Source organism: Erythrolamprus reginae, chromosome 1, assembly GCF_031021105.1.
Source record: "Erythrolamprus reginae isolate rEryReg1 chromosome 1, rEryReg1.hap1, whole genome shotgun sequence".
NCBI lineage: Eukaryota > Metazoa > Chordata > Lepidosauria > Squamata > Dipsadidae > Erythrolamprus > Erythrolamprus reginae.
The window spans coordinates 415,346,664-415,367,609 of record NC_091950.1 but is presented as its reverse complement, the minus strand read 5'-3'; the positions used below and the strand labels follow the sequence as shown (position 1 = coordinate 415,367,609).

Sequence of the window (20,946 nt, the reverse complement as noted above, 5' to 3'; positions counted from 1 at the left end):
CTCCTCAGGGAACGGCTGGAACTCTGCCGGCTCCATGCTCAGAGGGGGAGGACGAGGAACAGGAGGAGGAGGAGGACCAGGCAGATGGGGAAGAGGAATGTCAGGATGAGGAGGAGGGAGAACAGCCTGAGACCCCCGGGGGGGAGCTCTCCCCAGCGAGTAGCCTGGAGTCATTAGATGAGAACGCACAAGCCATCATAGATATGAGGCAGAGAAGGGCAGCACAATGAAGGGGACAATTAGCCAGGTATTTCCATCCCTAATAGGCAACAGCTGGGTTTGGGTGTGGTTCTCCTCAGAAAGGTTGAAAAGGCAGGCCCGCCCTTCCTGTATTGTGGAGAGTTATCTTTTGGGAGTCCTGTGACCTTGCTTCGATCCTTGGTGTCTCTGATTCTGGCTTGTGGCCTCGAAGGCTGAAAACTTGGGGGAGGCGTGGGTTTTATTATCTACAGTGGTGTGTGTGCCAGCAAGAAGCCTGTTGTATTGTCTGGCCGTCGTGACTCTTCTGTGAAGCTTCATAGCATTCCAGTTTGTAAGAACAGTTTTTGTTATCTGTGTTTGTTTTCAAAGATATAAAATGACTTTGCTTTTTACCAGCGTGTCTGGCTACTCTTTTTAGTTGGTGTTGACGTCTGGGGGAACCCAGACAGAACACCATTCCTGCATTTACATTAGGGATTTTTTTTTTTAAAGAAATACTGTGGTACCTCATCTTACGAACGCCTCTTCAACCGAACTTTTGAAGATACAAACCCGGTGTTTAAAATTTTTTTGCCTCTTCTTCCGAACTATTTTCACCTTGCGAACCCAAGCAGCTGCTGCTGGGATGAAGGGGTTTCTTCCCCCCCCTGCTTATTTTGAAGAAAGGGAGGGGCGGCTTGGAGGAGGAAAGATTTTGCAGAGAACAACGTGCTTGCAAAGGCACTGAAAGGGTGTCTTTTGAAGAAAGAAAAGGGAGGGGTGGCTTGGAGGAGGAAAGATTTTGCAGAGAACAGCTTGCTTGCAGAGGCACTGAAACGGTGTCTTTTGAAGAAAGAAAAGGGAGGGACGGCTTGGAGGAGGAAATATTTTGCAGAGAACAACGTGCTTGCAAAGGCACTGAAAGGGTGTCTTTTGAAGAAAGAAAAGGGAGGGGCGGCTTGGAGGAGGAAAGGTTTTGCAGAGAACAACGTGCTTGCAAAGGCACTGAAAGGGTGTCTTTTGAAGAAAGAAAAGGGAGGGGCGCCCCCCTTGCCTTTCTTCCTTCCCACTCACCCTTTAGCCTAGCCTTGCTTCTTCCACCCGCCCCCTTTAGCTGCTCCTCCCTGCCTTCTGTTCGCCTCCCTTCTAAAGTTTGGGATTTTCCTGAAGGATTTGCACGCATTATTTGCTTTTACATTGATTCCTATGGGAAACATTGTTTCATCTTACGAACGTTTCACCTTACGAACCTCCTCCTGGAACCAATTAAGTTCGTATGATGAGGTACTACTGTATATTAACATATTTTAAGTCTAAAATATTTGTGAACTGTTCAGGTGCAGAATCATAGGAACAGTCTTCAACTTATGACCAAAATTGATCCCCAAAATTTCTGTTGCTGATCAAGACAGTTGTTAAGTGAGTTTTACCCAGTGAAGGGCTACCAAAATGTTTACTACCACACTGTGGGTGTGGCTTATGCAGGACACCCTGCATTTTCTTTCAACATCTTTCAGTGCAAATTGCCTAATATAAGGCATCCCCCGAAAGTAAGACATAGGAGAGATTTTGTTTCATAGCATTCCCGAACCGAACCTATATCACACTGCTGTCCATAAATTGCATCCCACAAAGCTCCATCGATCAGATTTAAAACAAATACAACACGGTCATAGTACATAATGGTACAGTAGTAGTAAGAAATTCTTGATAGGATTCACAGTTTGTCTGGTTATGCTGGTTTGTGATGACAACTACTGTACAGTATATAATAAATGTTCATTTTTTTTTGTTCAGCAATAAATGTGAATTCTTCTTCATTGGGAAAAAAAAAGACATCCCCTGAAAATAAGACGTAGCACATCTTTGGGAGCAAAAATTAATATAAGACGCTGTCTTATTTTCGGGGAAACAGGGTATGTTATAATTAATTAACAAAATAATAGAGGGGACCTTGGAGATCCCGGAACAGTAAAATACACTGCACTGGTAGCAAACATTGAGCTGTGCACACAGCTTCAGGTGTCTTGTGTGCGCGCATGTCCCAATGCGCATGCACAGGAAGCCAAATCCCATGGGGGACGCGCAAATGCATGAGATTTTTTTGGGGGGGGGTTGCTTCTCGGGATGCACGGGAACAAAAATTGGCTGAAATCTCATACGCCCGCAACCCCCTTGTGAGATTTTGCGCAGAAGCAAAACCACACTGGTACATGTATGTACGTACGCAAGACACCTAAAGCTGCGTGCGCAGTGTAATCCGCCCCGGTTCAACTTCCGCCTCAAGCAGGGGATCCTACACCAGTGATGGTGAACCTTTTTTCTCTTGAGTGCCAAAAGCATGCCCACACCTGTAATCTAATGTCCCCCATGTGCTCCGCCTCCCTGCGCATGCACACGTGATCCTCCTGTGCTGCCCTGCTCCTGTGCATGTGTGCATAACCCCCTCCCCCACTTCCTGACTTTCGGTGGGCCCAGTGGGCCTATGTTTCACCCTCCTCAGGCTCCAGAGGCTTCCGTGAAGACTGAAGAGGTCAAAAACAGCCTCTTCCACCACCCAAGCCAAAAATCAGCTGGCCGGTGCACACATGCACATGCATGCTGGAGCTGAGCTAGGGTAACAGTTCACGTGCCAGCAGATATGACTCTGTGTGCCACCTATGGCACCTGTGCCACAGGTTCGCCATCACTGTTCCAATATATACGTAGTTAAAAAACGTAGTTTAAAAAGTTAAAATGGCCAGATGGAACAGGATAATAATAACGTTTCTGCAACACTCCGCGGCCTGCACTGGCTGCCGATCAGTTTCCGGTCACAATTCAAAGTGTTGGTAATGACCTTTAAAGCCCTACATGGCATTGGGCCAGAATACATCCGGAACCGCCTTCTACCGCACGAATCCCAGCGGCCGATAAGGTCCCACAGAGTTGGCCTTCTCCGGGTCCCGTCGACCAAACAATGTTGTTTGGCGGGCCCCAGGGGAAGAGCCTTCTCTGTGGCGGCCCCGGCCCTCTGGAACCAACTCCCCCCAGAGATTAGAATGCCCCCCACCCTCCTTGTCTTTCGCAAATTACTTAAGACCCACCTTTGTCGCCAGGCATGGGGGAGTTAAGTTATCCTTTCCCCCTAGGCTACAACAAGTTATGCATGGTATGTTTGTGTGTATGTTTGGGGTTTTTTTTTATAATAAGGGTTTTTTAGTTGTTTTTATCAATTGGATTGTTCATGTTGTTTTACCACTGTTGTTAGACGCCCCGAGTCTGCGGAGTGGGGCGGCATACAAATCCAATAAATAATAATAATAATAATAATAATAATAATAATAATAATAATAATAATTTATTAGATTTGTATGCCGCCCCTCTCTGAAGAGTCGGAGCGGCTCACAACAATAGTGAACAATGTAAACAAATCCAATACTTAAAAAGACATCTAAAAACCCATATCATTAAAATAACCATACATCTCAATCATACCATACAGAAACCATGTTAGCAAGAGGATACCTCAATTATCCCATGCCTAGCGACATGGTGAGTTTGCAGCAACTTATAAAAGGCAAGGAGGGTGGGGGAGGTTCTAATCTCCGGGGGGAGTTGGTTCCAGAGGGCCAGAGCTGCCACAGAAAAGGCTTTTCCCCTGGGGTCCGCCAGACGGCATTGTTTAGTCGATGGGACCCGGAGAAGGCCAATTCTGTGGGACCTAATCGGCCGCTGGGATTCGTTCGGCAGAAGACGGTCCTGAAGGTATTCTGGTCCGATGCCATGTAGAGCTTTATAGGTCATTACCAACACTTTGAATTGTGACTGGAAACTAATCAGCAGCCAGTGCAGGCCGTGGAGTGTGGGCGAATCTAGGAAGGCCCACGATAGCTCTCGCGGCTGCATTCTGCACGATTTGAAGTTTCCGAAAACTCTTCAGAGGTAGCCCCATTCAATTCAATTCAATTCAATTTATTAGATTTGTATGCCGCCCCTCTCCAAAGACTCGGGGCGGCTCACAACAATAATAAAAACAATATTATAATGGCACAAATCTAATATTAAAAATAACTGAAAACCCTATTATAATTAAAAACCAAACAACACATACATACCAAACATAAATTATAAGGAGCCTGGGGGAAAGATGTCTCAAATCCCCCATGCCTGGCAGTATAGATGGGTCTTGAGTAGTTTACGGAAGATGAGGAGGGTGGGAGCAATTCTAATCTCTGGGGGGAGTTGATTCCAGAGGGCCGGGGCCGCCACAGAGAAGGCTCTTCCCCTGGGGCCTGCCAGATGACATTGTTTAATCGACGGGACCCGGAGAAGGCCAACTCTGTGGGACCTTATCGGTCGCTGGGATTCATGCAGTAGCAGGCGGTTCCAGAGGTACTCTGGTCCAATGCCATGTAGGGCTTTAAAGGTCATAACCAACACTTTGAATTGTGACCGGAAATCAATCGGCAGCCAGTGCAGGCCATGGAGTGTTGTAGATACGTGGGCGAATCTGGGAAGCCCCACGATGGCTCTCGCGGCCGTGTTCTGCACCATCTGGAGTTTCCAAACACTTTTCAAAGGTAGCCCCATGTAGAGAGCGTTGCAGTAATCAAACCTCAAGGTGATAAGGGCATGAGTGACTGTGAGCAATGACTCCCTGTCCAAATTGGAAAAAGAAACTGAAAAGTCTGGACTCCGGTAGTCTTAAATCAAACTGTTTTATTCATGGCAAGAGAGAATACAAACACTGGAACGGTAGAATCGCCGGAATGAGGGCAACGGCTAACCCGTTGCCCTTTTATACTCTTTTTTAACGCGGGCTTTTACCAACTGACACACATTTAACTTTCGCGGCTATTTTCTGAATAGCCGCGTCTTAACCAATCGCAGATTTTCTGCGAATATTTTTAAACAAACACAACACCCCTCCCTCTTCGGCTGAGACCATGATTACGTGTTAATCCACGTCACATAGTCCTGCAAGCGGATTGGTGGTTTCACAGATCTCTGGGACCTGCGCAGTTCATTTTGCTGGGAGCTGCTTGCCTGGACGGCTGGCTCCGTTGCTCCGCTAAGGCTAGTCTCTGACGGGCCTGGTTGCGATGATGCATTTTGATCTTCGCCGGCCGCCAGGGGCAACAAGTAGCCATCGCTGGAGTCTCGAGGTGGTTCTGGTAAGTCCTCTATTGGTTTGTCTACAGTAGGTAAAATGTCTGGGTTAGTCTTCATTCTTTTGCGTAGTTGGTCGACATGCCGATGCCAACTGCGCCCATCTGTTAATATTACAACGTATGTTTTTAAACCTGTTTTATCCAATACTGTGCCATCTTTCCATTTATCGTTTGAATCATAGTCTTTGGCATAAATTAAATCCCCGATGTTAAACTGTCTCTCACTTTGTATTTTTATTTCTTTTTGGTCATTCTGGTAATTTGGGTGAATTCTGTCTAATTTAGAACGAAGGTTTCTGCCCATTAAAAGTTCTGCCGGGCTTTTGTTTGTTGACGCTGACGGCGTAATATGCTGAATGGTTAAAAATTCATCAATTTGTTGTTGCCAATCTCCTAGTGGTGCTTTGTTTAATGCTTCCTTTGTGGTTCTAACCATTCGTTCTGCTTGCCCATTAGCTTGGGCAAAATGAGGTGGAGTGAGCACATGTTTTATGCCCTGGTCTGCAAGAAATAGTTCCATTTGACGGGCTGTTAACTGAGGCCCGTTGTCAGATACTAAAATATCTGGAATACCATGTGTGGCAAACATTTTCCTTAATGCCTTTATAGTTGCACTAGTAGTTGTGGATGCCATGAGTTCAATTTCCAGCCACTTGGAGTATGCATCCACAACCAGTAAAAAGGATTGGCCCCTGATTGGTCCTGCAAAGTCAATATGTATTCTAGACCAGGGCCCTCTTGGTGTTGGCCACTCTGATGGTGTAACTTTTGGTGGGTTGGGTCTTGTTCTCTGGCAGGGTATACAACCACCCACCCATGACTCTATGTCCTTGTCCAACCCTGGCCACCATAAATGACTTCTGGCAATAGTTTTCATTTTGACTATTCCTGGGTGACCTATATGCAATAACTGCAATGCTTGCTTCTGTAAGGCTTTTGGAATAACAACCCTGTCTCCCCACAATATACAATCTTTTAACACATTTAATTCAAGCTGTCTATTCTTAAAAGGTTGAAATTGGTTTGGTTGTTGTTCAATTGGCCATCCCTTTAATATCCATTGTTTAATAAATTTCAAAATTGGATCTGCTTGTGTCTGATTGGCTATTTCTGTTGCTGTTAATAACGTTTGTTTACTAGATTCAATTAATAAAACGCTTGAGGCAGGGGCTGGATCATTGACTAATTCTGTTTGGGGGCACCTGCTTAATGCATCAGCATTTCCTATGTCTTTCCCCCCCCTGTGGATTAATGTATAATTGTAAGCGGCTAGAAAAATAGTCCAGCGAGTCATGCGAGGAGAAAGAAAGGCGGGAGTTTGTTTGTTTCCCGCCAAAATGCCTAAAAGCGGTTTATGGTCGGTGATTAACGTAAAGGGCCGACCACAAAGGTAATAATGAAAACGTTTAACTCCAGCGACAAGGGCTAACGCCTCCTTGTCGAGCTGGGAGTAATTCCTTTCAGCTGCCGAAAGAGTTTTAGAATAATAGGCTATTGGGGCTTCTGTGCCGTCCGGAAAGTTATGGCTGAGGACGGCTCCTATGCCGAACGGTGAAGCGTCGCAGGTTAGGGATAAGGGCATAGCTACATTATATTGCACTAGGACACTATTGGAGGAAAGTAAATTTTTTACTGCTTGGAAAGCGGCTTGTTCTTTTGGTCCCCACGTCCAGGCAGAGTCTTTCTTTAGGAGGTTATGAAGCGGTTCTGCCACCGTCGCTTTCTGTTTAAGAAAGACGGAATAAAAGTTAAGGAGTCCTAGGAATGCTTGTAAATCTGTCTTATCTGAAGGGGTGGGGGCATTTCTTATGGCATCAACTTTGTCATTTGTGGGGTGAATCCCAAAACGATCTATTGTAAACCCCAAGAATTCAACTTTGGGCACAGCCCAAGAACATTTGTCTGCTTTCAAATGGAGTCCTGTTTCTTTAAATTTGGTCAAAACGCGCCTGATTCTGTCCCATAACTCAGATTTGGATGTGGCAGATATTAATACGTCGTCGAAATATGGAACGACCCCAGGAATATTATTTAAAATGCGTTCCATCAAACCCTGAAAGATACCTGGGGCGGTAGAGACTCCAAACTGGAGCCGGGTGCATTTAAAGGCACCCCTATGAGTTACGATTGTTTGGGCTTCAGAGGTGTCTTGATCTACGGTGAGCTGTTGATATGCCTGTGCCAGGTCCAACTTCGCGAAGATGGACCCATTTCCTAAGGTGTGCAAGAGTTGTTGCACTACTGGGATTGGATAGGCATTATGCTGTAGCGCTTTATTAATCGTGGCTTTATAATCTGCGCAAATTCTAATAGAGCCATCCGGCTTAACGGGCGTTACAATAGGAGTTTCCCATTTAGCGTGGTCAGTGGGAACTAAAATGCCCTGAGCTATTAATTTGTCCAATTGTTCATCCACTTTAGGCAAAAGTGGAATGGGGATTCTGCGGGGCTTTAATCGGATGGGCGAAATATTTGGGTCCAAATTAAACGAAATGGGGCTGCCTGTATATTTACCCAGAGTGCTAGAGAAAACTTCGGGAAATTCTTTCAATAAATCATTTGGGTCAAAAGAGTCACATATATTGTTAACCCCTGAAATTTCAATACCTAAAGGTTGTAACCAACGAAGTCCCAGTAATGAGTGTTTAGGACCGTCAACTACTAACAGAGGTAAAAACCCTTGAAATTTTTTAAACGCAATAGGAACATTTAAGCATCCTAACACTGGAATTGAATGGCCCTGAAAGTCACTCAAACCCGGTTCCCACGGTTGCAAGTCAGTTTGTTTAACACGAGGTAAATATAATTTAAGTTTTTCCCAAGGCATTATGGAATGTCTGGACCCGGTGTCTAATTCCATTTGGCAGGGGTGGCCGTTGAGGAAAAGAGAAACAAATAGCTTGTTTTCCGCAGCGGGAAAATTGCAGTTTACGGAAGAAGGGGAGTTACCTCGTTGGTTAGAAGAGGGCGAGTTGTCAGCCGGGCGGGAAACGTTGCGCGAAAACGGTGGTCGTCGATTCCTCGGTGCAAAATAGGGTCGTTGGTTTTGTTGAGTTGCTGGAGTTGGGTTGGCGGCGCGGCAGACTTCGGCGATGTGGCCGCGGCGCTGGCAACGGCGGCAGTAGGCGTCCTTGAAATGGCAGCGAAAACGAGGGTGGTTTCCGTTGCAGCCGGCACATCTGTCTGCACGGGAGGCTTCTTTGGCGTCGTGGTCGGAGGCTCTTCGGATTTGGAGACAGGTGTCGTCTGGAGTAGCGGATTCTGAGTGTTTTTCATCAGAAGGGCAGGCGTGCCAAGGTGATTCATCAGGAATGTGATGAACGGTTGAGGTTGCGCGTTTAATTTCGGCAACAGATGTTTCAGATACCTCGGAGGCTTTTGCTGCCTTAAGAATGTCTTGGAGAGAGGCATCCTCATCAACTAAGTATTTCTTCTGGAGCGTGATATTGGTTAGACCGAAAATAAGGCGGTCCATGAGCTGTTCCTCTGGATCCTTGTATTTGCACTTCGGGAGGAGTGCGCGTAGGCGAGTTATAAAATCGTTGGTGGATTCTCCGTCCGCTTGCCTCATCTGAGCGAATTGATGGCGGTATACGCGGACAGGAGTCGTCGGCTGATAATGGGCGGCAAGTTTTGCTTGTAGAGTTGACCATGCGACGGTTTCCAGGGTGTCTGGGTCAACGAGTGTAGAGGCTAGGCTGTAGACTTCTGTGCCGCAATAAGCGAGGAATATAGCTTTCTTCCTCTCGTCATCGGCGTCATGTAGATTGCTCGCTTTCAAGAAAAATGTAAATTTGGACATATACGAGGTCCAAGCTTCCGTCTCGGAGTTAAATACGGGCGGCGGTGGAGCCATGGCCGAGTTCATGGCTGCGTTAGCGGGAGTTCGACCTCCTCGTCGCCACTGAAAAGTCTGGACTCCGGTAGTCTTAAATCAAACTGTTTTATTCATGGCAAGAGAGAATACAAACACTGGAACGGTAGAATCGCCGGAATGAGGGCAACGGCTAACCCGTTGCCCTTTTATACTCTTTTTTAACGCGGGCTTTTACCAACTGACACACATTTAACTTTCGCGGCTATTTTCTGAATAGCCGCGTCTTAACCAATCGCAGATTTTCTGCGAATATTTTTAAACAAACACAACAGAAACCACCTTTATACACTTGACTTGAGGATCAACACTATGTATGTTGTGCGCCGTAAGAGCAGAGATTGGCCAGGTTCTTTCGAAACACTAAGTTGGGAACAGAATTAAATTGTTTCTAGGGGGAGTTATGCAAGAGATCGAACAATAAACAGACTGCATTCACACAACTGAATGACAAAACAACCACCTAAGATGAACACTAACCCATTTAAGCATGGTGAGTGAATGCAGCTGCTAGATTTGCTACTTTATCAGTAATTGGAGTTGAGGAAAACCACCTACTGAGCAAGGGCATTGTAAGCCCAAATGTTTGGCTGTGGGTTGCAGATTCCTGTTTCTCTCTATTCCCGCTTGCTGCTGTCAACACTTGGGCAGTGCCAGCTATGAAACTCTTTGGATTTGCATTATAGCCTGCCAATCTGCTTTTAATCTTTTATTATCGTGTATCAAAGCTTGCAGGCTGAGTGAGAGGTGATGAAAGGTTCAAAACGGCATTTATTTTGCTCCGAGTGGCGTTTCTCAACCTTGGCAGCTCGAAGAAGTCTGGACTTCAACTCCCAGAATTCCACGCTGGCTGGGGAATTCTGGGAGTTGAAGTCCACACATCTTCAAGTTGCCAAGATTCAGAAACACTGCTCTAAACTTACAGACTTATTTTATTTTGTTTAATTCGACTTCTATGCCACCCAATCCCAATAGGACTTAGGGCAGCTTACGGCAATATAAAAAAAATACAATAAAATGTTGTGGTTAGCTCTGGCCCAGCTCCTGCTCCTAGGAATGTGTGGGGGGATGTGGGGGAGACATCCACATGCCGCAGGCCTGTTTTGCTCCCGATGGAATCTGCCGACGAAGCCTCCTCTGACCAAGGAAGCGTGAGTGACAGGGAAGAGGGGAGTTTGGCAGACAGCCCAGGAGGAGATCAATCATCTGTATCATCTTTGGATTCTGAACAAGAATTAATGACACATCCACGCATGCGTAGAGTGATGCATAGGAGACAACAACTGAAGGATTATTACAAGAGAAAATGAGGCCACCTGTGGTTGGGTGGGGCTCCAGTAATTAGGGCTGCTGCTATAAATAGCAGCAGGTGGGTTTGGCCCTTGTGAAAGAGTATCTGATCGCAGTTCTTCAGGAATCGTGTGTTGCTGTTTTCTGGACTTTGTTGATTTTTCACGCCTTTGAAACCAAAGCAGAGCAACGTGTGTGTGTGGGTGTCTTACTTCGTTGGAAGAAGAAGGGGTGTGAAGTTTCTTCACAGCTGCTAGCTAAGTACTTAATGACTGCTTAAGGGAAATTGTACTACCTGGTTGTTTTGGGACGAGTGCTCTTTGCAATACAAAAAGAGTGCTTAGTTTATTTTGAATTTTGTGATAAAGAACATTGTTTTGAATTTTCAAACGTGTGTGTGTCTGAAATTTGTACCCTTGAATTTTCGGGAGGCTCCTACCAGAGAGCCCGGCAGAACATAAAGAAGAAGTCAAATAATAATTACTAAACCAATAAACCCCCATTTATAAAAAGCCACAAAGCAGATAATCCAGTGAAAAATACACATGCATGCCATTTAACACAACTCGGCTGTGACTGATGTCAGTATTCATGGCCCTCAGGCCTGCCGGCCAAGCCAGGTCTTCACAGCTTTGGAAGGCCAGTAGGGTGGGAGCAGTACGGACATTGGTGGTGGTGGTGAGTTGATTCCACAGAGCCCGGGCAGCCACAGATAAGGCCCTCTCCTGCAGTCCCATCAACCAGCATTGCTTAGTTGACAGGACCTGGAGAAGGCCCATCCTGTGTGATGTTATTGGTCTCTGAATTATGCGGCAGGAGACGGTCCCATAAATAGTCTGGTCCTATGCCATGTAGGGCTTTATAGACTGTTTATAACTTCCAGGAAAGGATAAATAAGCAACTACAGATATCTGGCATTCTTAAAATCACTTCCATACTACCCTATTTCCCCAAAATTAAGACCTACCCTGAAAAATTTAGACCTACCCTAATCCTACGTAGCTTCTGCTCCGGCAATCTCACACTACTTACCAGAGCTTACAAAACTTTTGCCAGACCCATCCTCGAATACAGCTCATTTGTTTGGAACCCATATCGCATCTCAGACATCAACACCCTTGAAAAGGTCCAAAGATACTTCACCAGAAGAGGCCTTCACTCCTCCACTCGAAATAGAATACCCTACGAGACTAGACTTTCAATCCTGGGCCTAGAAAGCTTAGAACTAAGACGCCTTAAACAAGATCTAAGTATTGCCCACAAGATCATATGCTGCAACGTCCTGCCTGTCGGCAACTACTTCAGCTTCAACCACAACAACACAAGAGCACACAACAGATTTAAACTTAATATTAACTGCTCCAAACTTGACTGTAAAAAATATGACTTCAGTAACCGAGTTGTCGAAGCATGGAACTCATTACTAGACTCCATAGTGTCATCCCCAAACCCTCAACACTTTACCCTTGGATTATCTACGGTTGACCTATCCAGATTCCTAAGAGGTTAGTAAGGGGCGAGTACAAGTGCACTAGAGTGCCTTCTGTCCCCTGTCCTATTGCTCTCCTATATCTCCTATACCTTTCTTCTCTTCCTATATCTCTTCTTCTATTCTTTCATTGATATGTTCTATTACTATAACTTCTTTTCTATTATTTCTTAGATATATTTTACTATGAGCTTCATCATGTATTTTACTATGTGTATATAGATATATACCCACTAAAACCCTTATTGTGTATTGGACAAATAAAATAAATAATAAATAAAATAAAATAATAAAATTAGCCCTAGCTTTTGTTCTGTCCCAGCGACGAACCCCCCAAGAAATATGCACACACACACTGATTTAAAACATCAAATTGTTATGCTTAATCTTTCCTTAGCAGTGGGGTTTGGTTTTTAAAAGTTCAGGAAATCAGAGATAGGTTTGCCTGAGACAGCTGCTCATTAGAGTCCTAACTACTGGCCAGAGTCCAAGCACAAACCAAAACAAATAGATCATTACTTTAATCAAAGCGATCTCCTTTTTCTGAAACTTACCATAGCTTGGCAGGCAGCCTGGATGTCATTACCCAAAATTGCCAGTTTGTAATTCATAATTTGAACAAGAATGTCCAAGACAGAGAGAGCTGAACTGAAACAAAACAAAGTTGTCTTCCGCCCTGAAGCATCACATGGCTAAGCCTTAAATAGTCTAAGGGCGTGGCCAATTGTTCTACAGATCTATTCACGGAGAGACCTCCTCTTGCTTAGCCACTCCTGCCTTCTAGCAGCCCTGCGTACCCTAGCATCAAGAAGAGGCACCTTCTCTTCTCCTGAATCATTCATGTGCACCTCGGGAGGTGCAGAAGGCCCTGATTGGCTTTCAGCCTCAGACACCAAATCTTCTCCAACTTCCTCGCTATCGGATATGGGTGGCAGGTGCAGATTTATATCGCACCACAACTGTCTCTCAATCCTTGGGATCCGTGACCAGCTGCGCAGGAGTTGTGTAAGTCTAAATCAAACTTGCAGCTGGCCTCATGCACAAGGTGTTAACTCTGAAGCCAACCTGGCCGAAGCCATTTTCTGAAGCTTCATAGTTGCCCTGAACTCTGGGAAGGGAGGGGTTAGATAACCCACTAATAGAGAAAGCAAAAAAAAAAAACAGTCTTGTGGGAAGCAAGGTCATCCCAACAGGTGGCAGTTGGGGAGAGCAAGAACCACCAAACTACTTAATTTGACAATGTGACCAGTAACATCTGGGGAGGGAAATCTTTGCACTTTTAATTAGGCTAAAACTGTGGGAAACTTGCGAGTTTTGATGCATCCAATAAACCTGTTGGGGAATCTACTAGCCCCGGGATTCTACTTTCGATGGGTGTGTTACTTGGAACGCAAGACTAAAACTCATCTTCTGGTTTCTAACCTGAACCTTCGCCACTACATCAACTGGCTTGGTCGCGGGCTACAAAATTCCCAAATTGGACACCCAATGCAAGGACATCTGCTTCTGAGAGTGAAAAAGGACATGCGTTTTGTTCTTTGATCCCAGCGCCTGGTATTCAAGATGCAGATTGCCCCCATCCAAGGAGGTTATGTTTGGCTAAGTGCCACCATCGACTTCTCTTCCAGCAACTCACCAACCGTGAAGGAGACGAAGGGAAAGACACAAAGAGAAGAGGAAACAGCACTTTATTAAGGGTCAGAAAATTTAACAGGAATCAATACAGCATATAGATTATGAAAGAGACGGTATGTCCCTCTGCATGTGTTTATTTTATTTATATGTGTCTGTGTGTGTATATATATATATATATATGTAAATAGTTATAAATAAAACAATCATTCTCGGGTTTTGTTAAAAAGTACCAACACCACTGCAGAGCAAAGTCAAGCGAGACACCACATCACAACCATGCCAACCACAAACACCATTTGGGAGGCTGTTCGAGGAGACAGCCACCGAAGGAATTGAAGAGTTGAGATGCAGCCGTTCTTTTCAATCGAGGGTTTTTAAAAAAAACACAAGATGTCATCAAAAAGGAAACTGAACCACAGAAAACTCTGATCTTTACAGATCAAACCCAAATAGCAGCTTTATTTCAATTCGCATTAAGGAAGGTGGAGAAGGGAGACATCCATGAATTGCACAGCAATGCTATTTGCACCGTAGTGCATAGAACTGGATATACAGGGAATATCCTGTATATTAAGGTTTCTTATCTCTCTCGCTCTCTCTTTTTTTTAAAGTGGGGCTGAATTCTGTATTTGTTACATGGCTGGATAAGGAAACATTTATTTCTCTCTCTTGGCTCAGTATTTACCCAATGGGTTGGAAACCCCGAAACGTATAAGAAAATAGGGGGGAATTCATGGACCCAATGTAAGCCAACTTTCAGATGAATGAGGAGTCCGTGAATTATAGTTTCTTTCCTCGCTCTGATGGATTTCAACGCGGGAAATCTCAAGTTGTTTTTCTAGTAGGGTCAGTAAGGCCGCCTTCTTGCACTTCAACAGAAGAAATAGAACGGAAATCCCAGGATCCATCTAGAAGCCCCGCAAGGCATTGACATCAGAGGTGGTATTTGGACCAGTTCGTGTGTACTGTCGGCAGAAATTTGGCCAATGTTGCTGGCCGGCTGGCCACGTCAACGAACCGGTTCTCTGGTTGCCGCTGCTGGCCAAAAAAGCCCCCCTCTTCACATGCACAGAGGCTCCTGCAGAGGGGCCTGTTGTGCATTGGGATGTTCTTGCTTCGTTTGTGCAAAATGCACATTTTTGTCATGATGCAAACCAGTAGAGAAGATTGAGGGGAACCTACCCCTGATGGACATCAGCAAAGAAGGTGTACAATGCACGGGAAATGTGTTACATTTACAAGCAGCCGGGCGCCTTGTGTGACCTGCAGGCCACCAGGATTCGTTCCCCCTTTTCTAGCCTTCAAGGTCCGCAGGAAGGAAGCCTAGTGATCCAATATGACACTTGTCCTTAAACCCAGGAATGTATCAGAGACGTAAAACTGGCTTGTTTCTCCCTCACCGCCACTCCCAAAGTTGGGATACAACAAACACACATGTGACTCGTGTTTTCAAGGTACGGATTTCGGGAATTAGTTTGGGATTTGGTTCAAGCAGGGGTGGGCCCCAGCCAGAACGCCAAATTGGGCTCGCCGTGGCGGCTCGTGCGTGCTTGTGGGGCCAGTGCGATTTTGCTTCTGCACCTGTGGAGGTAGCAAAATAGCGCATGGAGCCGCAGGTGCGCCCGTGTTTTTGGCATGCGTGGAAGCAAAAAAACGTCTCCGAAACATGGGCGTACCTGCGAATTTGCTACCTTTACAGGTGCAGAAGCAAAATCGCGGTGGGTCCGCAAGCACTCGCGAGCCGCGGCGGCGAGCCCAATTTAGCATTCCGGCTAGCAGCCCACCCCTGAGTTCAAGTCACGGAAATTGAGGAACAACAGTGCAGAAAGATGGAGTTAGGGAAATGATCGGTGGAGTTTTAAATGCAAGTTGTAAACTGATGGAGACACACATAAATGGGGAGGGGGGGGGGGAGCAAGCACTCACCGTAGTTCAATGGGGTCTTTTGCTTCCTTGAACCCCCTAGCCCCCAAAAGGTGTGCGTGTTTAAGCCAAATAATTTTGTAAAAGTACAAGGGATGCTGAAAACAAAACCAAAAGGAACTAAGCCAGCTGCAAACCTGGATTCGAAGCAAGGCACCAAAAAAAAGAAAGAAAAGCCAAACGTCATGGAATCTGCGGAAACACCGTAACCTTGGATACAGTTTCCAAGGACACAGGGGCGGAAGCATGTACGTGTGTGTATGTGGCTAGCAAAGCAATTGAACAAGGGAAGCTGCGTTAATAGACGTGGCCTGGTCCAGTGCAAGAGAAAAATTTAAGGATGGGGTTGTTGGGTTGTTTTTTTTTTGCAATCTCCCCAAAGAAAGAAAGAAAGGAAGGCGTTTTGTTCTATTACATTCATCACTTTTTTCTTTTTACATTCTTGTTTTTCTTTGGGAGATGTTTTGGTATGAATCATGGAAGGTTTTATCTCCTGGCCAGTACCTGTGTGGGCCTTTCGCACAACCAGGTCTTATTAATTCAATCTGGAACATCCCAAATCTTGTTGCTGTCTCTTTTGTTCACATAGGCCCTGACTTGGGTTAATGCTTTTCAAACGTAAGGCATTTTAAGACGGGTGGACTTCAACTCCCAGAATTCCCCCACCAGCTCTGCTGGCTGGGGAATTCTGGGAGTTGAAGCTAGTGCCCAGGCTTGAAAAATAAAACAAAATTCTGACCTAGAGGAAATTTTCGGTCCTTGCTAAAAATCAAACACCAAATCCTTATTGATCGTTGCAGCTACGATTCAAACCAGCTTTAGCTATTTCTCAGTTACAGAAGAAATACTCTTCTGGGGGAAAAAAATTATTTATTTATTGCATTTGCAACTCATGGGGAAAGGAGGAGTTGTAATAAGTGCAATAAATAAATAAAGCTATTATTTCCACCACCACCCTGGGCTGGAATATAAGCTGGTTAAAATCTGCCAACCCCTGAACCCGAGACACCTCAACCTTGAAGGCCCATCTTGATCACCTGATTTGAACCTGTCAGGATGTGGTGAATGCTTTCAAGGGGTGGGGTGGAGGTTGGCTCGGCGGCGAGAAGCTTCGGAGGACTGTTTGTCCTACAGAGCCAAGCAAGGATCTGAGTCACCAAATTTGATTAGAAAGATGGATGATCAATTCCAGCAGGGGAGTGCTTTGTTATTTTCGGTCTCCAAGGGTGGCTAGGGGTGTGGCGGTGATGTGGATCACCAACGGGATGGGGGTTGACTTTTTGGGCCATGGGAGGCAGGAGAGATTTGCTTTAAGATTTTGCAGAAAGTTTGCGTTTTGGGTCTACGGAAAGCGATTAAAACACACCTATGTCGGCAGACCTGGGGTTGTTAACCCTGCTCCTACGCTTGGGTCTGTGTGACCCGAAATGAAATTTGAGACCCTGTAGATTATTTGTCTTGTGGATCTGAAACTTGTAATTAATTGACATTTCCTCATTTGAAGGGTTCTTATTATGAGTGTGGGTTTTTGTTTTGTTTACTTTTTGCTACACGCCGATTATTACATTTCGTTACACCCAAAGTAGTACAAGTGTACAGTAAATGTGAACACAACAGCAGGGTTAATCAATGGTCCTCCACCTCCGGGCCACTGGTATGTATGAGTGTTGATTTTGTATTGCTTTATTGCAATAACTTTTAGTGTTGCTATTATGTATTGGGGTATTTTTAAATTTTGTATTATGTTTTCATTGTAAGCCACCTTGAGTTCGCGAGGAGAAGGGCGGCCTATAAATTTAATTTAAAATTTTAAAAATACATTAATGTCTCTCAATCTTGGGGGCTTAAAGATGGGTGGACTTCAACTCCCAGAATTCCCCAGCCAGCTTTGCTTGAAGTCCACCCATCGTCCAGGTGCTCTGGTGGAGAAACACTGGTCTATATGCAGGGAAATTGATCGTACTCTGCATAGATTTATCAAAGTGAGGCAAAACTCAACGATGGGACCTTCGTAGAATAAGGGTTCTTATTATGTAAAAGATGGCATCCTTTTGCTTTGGGAAATGTGGCCTTTGGCCACTACAGGAGGAGGACCCCAGATGTTGGATGAGAAGTCTGCACCCGGAATGCCAACCCCAAGGGGCTTAGAGATCCTATATCTCCAATCAATACTCAACTACGTGGAAATGAACTGGAGAAAGAGATTCTTGATTGGCTTGTGGTGAGTATAGGAAGGGAAGGAAGAAAAGGTAGGAAAGGAAGGAGAAGAGGAAAGGAAGGCACGAAAGAAGGAAAGGAAAAGAGAGGAAAGGAAGGCATGGAAGAAAGGAAAGGAAAAGAAGTATGGAAAAAGGGAGGAAAAAAGAAAGAAAGAAGGAAAGAAAGAAAGAAGGAAAGGGAGGAAAGGAAGGAAAAGAGGAAAGGAAGGCAAGAAAGAAGGAAAGGAAAAGAGGGGCAAGGAAGGAAAGGAAGAAAGGAAGGGCAAAGAAGGAAGGAAAAAGGGAGGAAAAAAGAAAGAAAGAAGGAAAGAAAGATAGGAAAGGAAGGAGAAGAGGAAAGGAAAGCAAGAAAGAAGGAAAGAAAAAGAGGGGCAAGGAAGGAAAGGAAGAAAGGAAGGGCAAAGAAGGAAGGAAAAAGGGAGGAAAAAAGAAAGAAAGGAAAGAAAGAAAGAAAGAAAGAAGGAAAGGAATAAAAAGAGGAAAGGAATAAAGAAAGAAGGAAAGAAAAAGAAAAGAGGGGCAAGGAAGGAAAGGAAGGATAAAGAAGGAAGGAAATAGGGAGGGAAGATAGAAAAAAAGAAAAAGAAAGAAGGAAGGAAAGAAAGAAAGAAAAAGAGGAAAGCAGGGAGGGAAGAGGAAAAACCCCCAGTATCGTACATTTCCTGTTTTTATAACCTGTGGGGGCTGTGTGTGTGTTTGTGTGTATGTATATGTGTGTGTGTGTGGGAAACGGGGGAGACATCTTTCATTGCCAGGCCTTGCCTCTGAAGCACTGCACTGGACATACCTAGATTTGCACCTGGTCAACCATTCCAGGGGTCTCCTAAAAGACCCCTGGCACCTCAAGAGGTCCAGCCACCATAACACCGAGGCTGTTTCTGCAAATTCTATTCTCAAATTGGGAGCAAAGCCATCCTGGGACATTGCGGGAGGGCTCTTTCAAAGCCACCCGGAGAGGGGAAAAAACTCCCACCACGCAGAGAAGAGGGAAAAAAAACATCCTAGTGGCAAACTGAAGTAGTTTGAGCTCGGCCGATGCATGTTTTGGGGTCAACAGAGAACGCCGTATAGTTTGCCCGCTGTGACTTCACATCTGATAGAGAAGAAGGAAAGACGCAGAGTTTATCTCTCTGGCCAACACCTCGGATCAAAAGCATTTCCAACCTGTAAGCTCATTTCTAATCGGGGGGGGGGGGGGGGGGATGAGTCATGGTCCAGGACCATAATTACCATCATTAAACCTGAGGTTTTAAAAAAAGGCTCCGTTCAAGCTGTGCGAGGTGGCTCACAAGCTGAAAATAGGGAAGGTGAAAAAAAAAGGCTGTGTGTTGTGTTTTGCAACAGCTCTCTTGCCCCCTTTGATGAAAAGTCCTGTCTCAATGGCAATAAAAATACCAGCTCTTGCTTAGAAATGGATGCAATGATGCAATAGGTTTGCGGGATGTCCTCTCTGCCATTAAAGTGTTAATGCCATTAAAAAAATAAAACATATAACTGGCACAGAGGGTGTCAAACCTTCTCAGCTTGAAGTCTTCTGAACTTCAAACTCCCAGAATTCCCCAGCTGGATGGGGAATTCTGGGAGTTGCGGAGTCCGGAAGTTTTCAAGTTTGACAAGGTTTCACACACCTGAAGTAGAAGATTTTTTCTGCTTCCGCAATCTACATCCTATTTTTTCTACTGCAAAACCATGAGGCCAATTGAAAAGACGGCATTGGAATAAACGTCAACTAGTTTTCTAAAGTGCCAGAACTCTAAGACAACAGTTCTGGAAAAAGAGTTTTTAAGGTCGGAAGGACAATTTGCATTCGGTCAAATATAACTGGATCTCTTCACCTAACCTGGGGCGGAGGTCTTGATTAGGTGGGGAAGAGACTGATGCAGATGGGGGTGGAAAGGTGTGTTAGCACAGGTGTCCATTGGCATTTTGGGGGGGTTTCTTTAAAAAAAGGGATCATTTAGGCCGAGCAATGATGGATTTTTAAGAAACCTACAAAGTAGAAAGTTCTTTTTCGGGAGGAAATTAAGGAAAATCGACGGGGGTGTTACTGGGGTTTTTAAAAGGGCGTGCATGCTAAAAAGCGAATGGAGCCTCCTTCTTTCGGGCCTTGCAAAGTGCTTGAAACCCAAGTTACTCCTTTGTGGAAACTATCACGGGCTTGGATAAAAAAAAAAGCAGCAGCGTTTTGCCACGTCTGAAAGGCGGCATGAGTTCAATTCTGCTCAAGGAGGCATTTGTGCCTTAGTGCAAAATCCAACGCCCGGCAAAAAATATCACATGGGGTACCTCCAAACCCTTGCCAAGGTGAGGTTCTTGCAGGTTAAAAATGTACCAGTGGCATTTACCCTTCATATGAGAACAGCTAATCTAGGATGAATGTTTTTTGAAGCACCTTAAAGCAGAGGTCTCTAACCTTGACTACTTTAAGACTTGTGGACTTCTGGGTGTTGAAGACTTGTGGACTTCTGGACTTCTGGGTGTTGAAGTCCACAAGTCTTAAAGTGGCCAAGGTTGGGGACCCCTGCCCCAAAGCACCAGCACCGTTTCACATTGGTTTCTCAAGCGCCTAGTTTTTCTCGTTCCCTCTGGGAATTGCTCCGTTGTTCAAGACCAAAGGCTGCCCGAGAAGAGTCTGCTTAAAGGAGGTCAGGCAGGAGAAGGCCGGGAGGCTTGGGCTCCACACAATTGATCCAGAAGTTAGCACAGCTGGCGTGGTACTGGTGCCCTCCGTAAGCAAGCTTGAAGCTGTCCGTCTCGGAGTTGAAGGCCTGGAGAGAAAGGAAAGCGAGAACACTGACGTGAGAAACACTTGGTGGTGGGTTTTTGCTCACTGACCTCGAAGGAAGGAAGGGTTGACTGCTTTGGCGCTCTCGAGAAAGGACCTAACCTAGTTTTTCCTAACGGTGGCCGCTTCCAGATGTGCAAACTTCAAATACCAGAATTCCACAGCTAGGGTAACCATTGGCGAGAATTATGGGAGTTGAAGGCCGCACGCCATAAAAGTGGCCAAGGATTTAGACAACGCTGGTCTAATCGGCTTCCAAATTGCAGCGATGGTGTGCTCCAAATTGAATCTAGAGATGCTGTATGAAAGGCAGGTTGTCCTCGATTTATAACGATTTATCAACTGTTCGAAAGTTACAACGGTGCTGAAAAAATGTGACTTACTACCCAGTTCTTGCG

The 20,946-nt window shown here is 45.2% G+C and overlaps 1 protein-coding gene across 3 annotated transcripts in view; it reads right to left on the bottom strand.

Annotated features, from left to right (window-relative positions):
• Positions 1 to 19,496: 19,496 nt before the first annotated feature.
• SYNRG (synergin gamma) overlaps positions 19,497 to 20,946 on the bottom strand; it is a 98,182-nt gene continuing 96,732 nt past the window's right edge. For 2 of the 3 annotated variants that reach the window (XM_070735285.1, XM_070735286.1), the window contains one exon: positions 20,316 to 20,531. In XM_070735285.1, the coding sequence (XP_070591386.1) occupies positions 20,400 to 20,531 (132 nt within the window). In that variant the 3' untranslated portion in view covers positions 20,316 to 20,399. Of the gene's footprint in view, positions 20,557 to 20,946 lie in introns of all 3 variants that reach the window. The other variant, XM_070735283.1, reaches the window with a different exon arrangement.